The sequence below is a fragment of the Atta colombica genome, unplaced genomic scaffold (genome assembly GCF_001594045.1).
Source record: "Atta colombica isolate Treedump-2 unplaced genomic scaffold, Acol1.0 scaffold100, whole genome shotgun sequence".
Classification (NCBI taxonomy): domain Eukaryota; kingdom Metazoa; phylum Arthropoda; class Insecta; order Hymenoptera; family Formicidae; genus Atta; species Atta colombica.
In genome coordinates, this window is record NW_017259185.1 from 151587 (window position 1) to 158610 (window position 7024).

The 7024-nt window shown below is 29.7% G+C and overlaps 1 protein-coding gene across 1 annotated transcript in view; it reads right to left on the reverse strand.

Annotated features, from left to right (window-relative positions):
* The window catches only part of LOC108686559 (neurexin-1), a 223869-nt gene that overhangs the window by 72235 nt on the left and 144610 nt on the right, over window positions 1–7024 (reverse strand). Inside the window, exon 8 of the mRNA XM_018191928.1 lies at window positions 6061–6213. Within this exon, the coding sequence (XP_018047417.1) occupies window positions 6061–6213 (153 nt within the window). The remainder of the gene's footprint in view (window positions 1–6060; window positions 6214–7024) is intronic.

A 7024-nucleotide genomic window follows, 5' to 3' on the forward strand; every position in this document is an offset into this window, starting at 1 on the left:
TATAAATCAAGACGATGCGTGAAATTAATGACGCTAATTCTGCAAAAACTGGAAGGGAATGGACGGGTGAAAAAGTGCAGCCTCGTAGTTAGCTGATGCATGTAGCCATGTGTGCAACGGGATAGCTATATGACTATGGTACATTAGATGGCCGAACACGGGAAGTTCTGTAGAATAAATCAGGGGCGCGTGTAGACTAGGAAAATCGGCGTGTAACAACGGCGATGCATCCAACACGCTCGTATTGCAAATGTGTTCGGTGCACGTAATGCAGCAGAGCGAACAAGAACCCACTGCGCGGCCGTACATACGCCACAAAATGTAAAAAAGTCTATGCGAGATTTTGCAAAATCCTTTTCGCTTTTGCATTATATCCGTAGTTATCACGACATTACAATACCGATTTTATTTTAACTTTAAATGGCGTGTCAAACGCAAGTTTATAAATGTATTGTTATAAAAGAGAATTTAAGTGTACTATAAGTTTGTATACATATACTTATACCATTCTTGATATTCAGTGATATTAAAAAGTCTATTAAAAATATATAGAAGAATTAAAATGTATATAGAAAAAGTTAACAAACTTATCGAGTTTGGTATGTTATTAACTGAAAGCATAAATTACTTCATTTCTGTAGCAATTTTGAATTCATTGGTAATTTCAACAATTTAATAAAAAATTTGTAAACTGTATATTGCTGTAAAATACTACTAAAATTTTCATTAAATGATTGTTACAAAGATAAAATAAAGTTAAAACAAAATGGATTATTGATGTAGACAACTGTCATATTTGAATGTAACAGGTTATTCTTAAATTCTTTTATCATGTAATTTTGTTATATTTTGGAAAGAATTACAGAAAATCGATAAAATGTCATTTTTAATTGCTAATTGCATATACAATTTGCTTTTAACAAACGGAAATGACAGTATTAATACGATAATGCAATAATGCAAATATACCGTACAATGAGAGTAATTTCGAGGATAACGAATTTCAGTTAAAATAACCAAGCTATAAATGACGACGGACCCTTTTACTGTAAAATTAATATGCAAATAATTTCAAATCTATAATTTCAACTGTATTTCGATATTGATGTATTATTAGTTCTTTTTTATTTCTCATAGTTACGAAGCTAACATTCGGATAGTACGCCATTATATCGATTTCTTATATATACATATATATATATATGCGTGCGTGCGTGTGTGTGTATGTGTGTGTGTGTGTGTGTGTGTGTGTGTACGCGCGCGCGCATGTGTGTATAAAATTATGTTGTAACAATATAATAATTATAAAAACAAAGAATAAAAAAATATAGATTGCTTTTAAATATTATTAAAAACTTTACTCTTTATAAATTTTATTTAATTAATTAATTAATTAATTTTATTTACTTATTTATTTTGTTACATGAAAAATCGTGAGCAGTTTGCATATTAATTTATTCTTTAAGATTTAACAAGTATTAAATAAAATGAATATTTATTGTTTTCATGTATGTTCTTCTTTTTAACAAATTCAAAACTGAAACATAAGAATAGTATGAATTATTGGACAAGAACGCGATTTTAAATAAATAAATACTTGAATTAAAACAGTTATTATGAAAAGTGCCTAGTTAATGTAATAGTTTGTAAAAATACAATTTTTTGAAAATAAAGTTAGAGGCACAAACGAAGAATTCACACAATACACACGAAGAGATTTCAATATGAGTATATATTCAACGAATCACCAGGGAATAATTTTAAAGGACACTCAAGCAAAGCTGTAGGAGTTTTCGATAATTAAAACGCAACCACTGTAACGTCCACATTGACGTTTGCTCGAACTACTGCACCATCCAGTAAACGAGCCGGCTTCGATCTGGAATTTCTCACAAATGTCTCATCTGCTAATTACTACCTTAAAATAGTCTACCGTGTGGTCACTGTGATGTTTTAACACTAATTTTCAGACTAATTTTCAATTTCGCGAATAGTTTCAACATAAATATATAAGTAAAATTTAATTCAGCGATCTTTCAAAGGCTATGAATTCTAAATTAAAAAAGAAGTAATTGGAAGATACGCACAGGATCAAAGATTTGTATATTGAAGGACACGTAGAATCGTGAATTTATGAAATGAGATATCAGTCAAGTAATCTATTGATTCTTAAACCTAAAACACACATCTAAAAATAAATATTTTAGATAATATTTTAGATAATTGACATAAAAAAATAAAGTAATATAGATATTAAATTCATTTTCTAAATTAAATCTCAATTAAATATTTTCTAATCCTTGCTCTTCCAGTTTAGAACTTTTTAAATATATTGTATTTGTACATATATACAATGGTATTTAAATGTTAAACATTAATATGGGAGATTTTCAATAACTTAATTTAATCAAAACAAAAAAAAAACAAATAAAATTTACAAATAATTTATTCTCGAAAATATTCGATCTTATTGTACGCTTTCAGAATAATGCAGCATTTGAATCTCGGTGTAGAGCATTGCAAATACAATATCCATCGTGAATATTACCAGTATATATATATAACGAAAATCCATCCTCGCCTGGTCCTTGATTCAAGAGTAACTCGAGATGTAACATCGATATCTGAATCGCAGTAGGCATCGGAGCCTCTGATCTAATTGTGAATGTGCCAACAATACCAGTATTCGCGTTTATACGTTCTCTTACTGTTGCTATAACGGACGAGAGTCCGATGCAAATGCAACGTTACGATTATAAGCGCAGGACGAACAGAGGATAATTGTGCTTGTACGCCGATATCGATATTAATTATAATTGAACCACGAACGCAAATGTTCGTATTGAATAACCATCTGCACGTCGTAAATTTAATGCGTATTATCTACTGATCGAAAATAATATTGATCATTATATTGACGGAGATCTTTGCGTTAAAGCTATAATGTGATCACTATAATAGTCAAAAATTTGTAATATTTATAATTATAGTAAATTCGACTCTCTCTGTAATAATATATTTTATTCGTATGTACTAGGTGAATATATTTTAATATAATAGTTCTATTATTTGAATAACTTTTTTCATTTATTGTTAATTATTAAATTAGTTTCATGTTAATATATTTTTTGACCTAATTAAATATTATCCGATATCGTTGACTGCTTTAAATGCAGTTGCATTACGTCATTATTGAATATTAAATGATTTAATTAGGTTCTTATGTTCGGAAGCAGTGATTTATTAACTTTAAGAAACGGCAAGGTATATATTAAAAGAGCTCGTGAATATCGTACATAATACGTACATAATATATTTAAGTAGCCAGTGAGGGTAATATTCTTGTTAAATTAAAAATCTCGATGACCCAAAGCAGAGAATCACGTGCTCTGACTTCATTATCGTGTGCATATTATGCATGATAAAAAGTTGCACGATAGAATAGCAGCTTGAAGCTTATACTGAGTGTTTAAAAATTATTCAATTTAATTACAGATTCAGTGACCTATTTGGAATCTATTTTTCCTGAGGAAAAGCGATGAGTCACCTGTAGAGTTTCCGAGTGATTAACTAACGAAAATAAATGACTTTTAAAGAATTCTATTTAAAACAAAACAAGGATATTGTTTTATTTAAAAAAACTCAATAAAGATTTTTCCTACAGTAGACTACAGTTATATGAATTATATATTATATCAATATTGCGAACAATATTCGGTATTGCGTTATAATAGTAGTTATAGTAATATGCGAAACAATGAACGTTGAGATTGTGAGATGATCCGTACTATCCAGATTTACAAAGAGAAAGGGGCGTATCCTAGAATGGATGCACTAATGCACCAGGCTGCATAAATCGCGACGATGGAGAGCGAGCAATGCAAGAACAGTCATAAACAAGTTCCTGCACGAGGGCGGCGAAATGCGCTTTTAGAGGGCACGTACATTCACCCTCGTCCTCGCGCCCTTTGACACCATGATGGCCGGTGTAACAAGGATTTGCAATGGTAACGACGGTGTCTCGTGGCCTGTAAAAGCGCATAAGAGGACGCGCTGTGCGCAAAGCATTCGCGTTAGTGCTCTACATTGAGGACACGTCCGACTGTCTTCAAATATGACAAACGAAAAAGAAATTTTTACAACAAGAAAAATCAGTATGTTTTTGTAACATTCAAAGAATTTATCTTCAAGTCACACTATATTAAAAATATGAGTGTGGATTTAATATTATGGCTGATATTCATATATATAGTCATCATAGTAATTCTTTTTGTACTCAAAATCGTTTTGAGTACAATTTTAAGATGTCCACCAAACCAATCACAAAATCGTATTAATGTAATCTTAAACAATTTTACTAAAATGACCTTAAAAATACAAATAATTATGAATATCGGTCTGTGAATGTTAAATATTCTGGAAATTTCAGTTTAATTGGAAAAGGAATAATTCTATGAAAATAAATCGATAACGTGAATAAAATTTTTCTATATTTTAACAAATCTCGTTGTACACTATTCTGTACTCTTTGTTCATGTTTGTGTTTATTGTATTGGATAATCGAGAATACACGGTAAAACAGGATATTCACACATGTGAGTTTTATTCTTTATAAATTATTGAAAATACGAGTATTACTGAAATATTAAACCAATCCAAAAAATAAATCCAAAAATAAAACCTTATATAAAAAAAATTTTATTCTACGTTTTCAACTTACTTTTTCTTGTAAAATCATTCTCTTTCCAATTGTATTAAGAGGAATACCCTATATATTAATCATTGATATATTAATTATGATATATTAATTAACCAATAGGTTGTTGATTTAACAACATATATTGGTGTTAAATTATTTAGACGATTGCTGAAAATTATGTAAACCGAATGATACTAAATTCACATTCATATTTTTTAAAGTACATCTTAAATATATTTAGAAAGAACTGCAAGTTTTACCATATAGCCTGTATTTATTTATAAATATTGTCGAGGGATGTGCTTGAAAGTTATTACGTTATATAATATATTATAATATATTAATATCGCTGTATGCCAATAACGTAAAAGTAGAAAAGAACGAAATATGTCGAAATTTTAGTATGCCAAATATAAAACCTATATGGCATATTTTTACATTGTTTCTTATGTTTATATTCCTCAATAATGTACTTTTTTGGATAATTGTATGTATTGTATCATGTATCTGCTTTCGGTTAATATTTCTTCTGCTGTGTTTTTTCTTCTGAAAACTTACGTGGCAAATCGCGTATCGATAATCGACTGCATACGCCATGTGCAAGAGTCAAATGCATTTTCCCCCCCCTCCCATAAAAAAGTCAAGAGAATCTCTAGTAATTTAGAACGAGGACATTCACGAAGTTTCCTTGACCTCACTGCTGTCGCCTCTCGAAGATATTCGCGAAAACTCGAAAGCGAGCTACGCCGTTACTATTTGCAGCTTGCTTGACTCGCGCAAAAAACTTCCTCGAGTGCATTCCCGATTTAATCAGATATTTCCATCGTCACGATTCTATTCGATAATGGAATCAGATCGTATTTCTTCTTTGCATTATTTAAGAGACACGTGCATTAAAGTGCCGCGGAGTAGTCTTGAGTAAAAACAATTATTCCAGAACGGTGCTGATATCTTCGATTCACAAATATGTAATAGAAACTCTGTTACATATTTGATTCTTTGTTCAGAATACTGTAATTCTCTTAATTTTAACATAGATTATATATAAAATATAGATTTATATTCGTCTTAAAAAGAAAAGCATTAAAAGCTCTATTTAAAGAAAATTTTGGAATTATATCAGAAACTCATAACAATGTCTCTAAAAGATTCCTTAACATTTTAAGAATAGAAAATCATTTCTCATATTTATAGGTTTATTGATTATTTAAAAGAAAAAAGAAGACAACATTCTTTTTCAAAAAAGAAGACACAATCTTGCTTCTTCTTTTTATAAATTAACATTGCAACAAGAGTGTGCATATATAAATTTTTTTGGGCATTATATATATTATTACAAAATTACTAGCACATATACTCACGAGATGCGAGTCCCTAGTGGTAAACGTAATTGGATCTGCTGTTCTCGGTTCACGACAGAAAAAATCCATTTTTCCCCAAGCCGCAACACCAGCCGCTCCGCTTTTGGCCGCTTCAATCAGTTCCATTCTGATTCTTTCTGCAGCAAATTCCACCTGCAAACATACGATCATGACAATTAGTATACGTTATATGGTAAAATAGAAAAAAAAGTTGAAACTTTGATTATTATTTTTTTTTAATTGTCCTGAATTTAAACTAATTGAATTTATATTTCCAATTTAAATTTGAATTTATAAATTTATATATATATTCTAAGCCAAAAGTTTTGAAACATCTCTTTTAAAATATTCATAACAATGTGTTTTTAATAATTCTTCAAATAGCCATTATTGGATTCATAAAGTTATTTAAAAAAATATATTGTTTTGAATATTTAAATATATAATCTTAAAAATGTCAATTTTTAGAAAATATTTCTAAACTTTTGGCCTGGAATGTATATTCTTCACGTCCTCACGTTCCTACATTCCTCATTTAAATTCTTGTTAATTATTGAGTTATGCCCAGCATTCTAAAATTTCACTCGGACTTAGACGTTTTATTCTAAATTTTAGTAAAACGGAAACAGTCGTCAAGTTTCGATCTTCCGGAAATATCTTCTTTTGAGCTGGCAATATAAACAACTGGAATTTTTGTAGAACGTAACTGCATACTTGTTTTCTTAGGAATATCTGTTCTCAGAAGAAAGATCCAGAAGAAAGGATAAGCAAAGAAATGTCAGATTATTTTATATCAGATATCTTGCTTTTGGTCTTAAAGGTTTATTGTCTATCAACAAATATGCAAGCGCACTTAATATACATTGGTTGAAAAAGATATTTTAACTCATTTTAAATCAGAAAAATTTGTGTATATATATATACACACACACACACACACACACACACACACACACACACACAC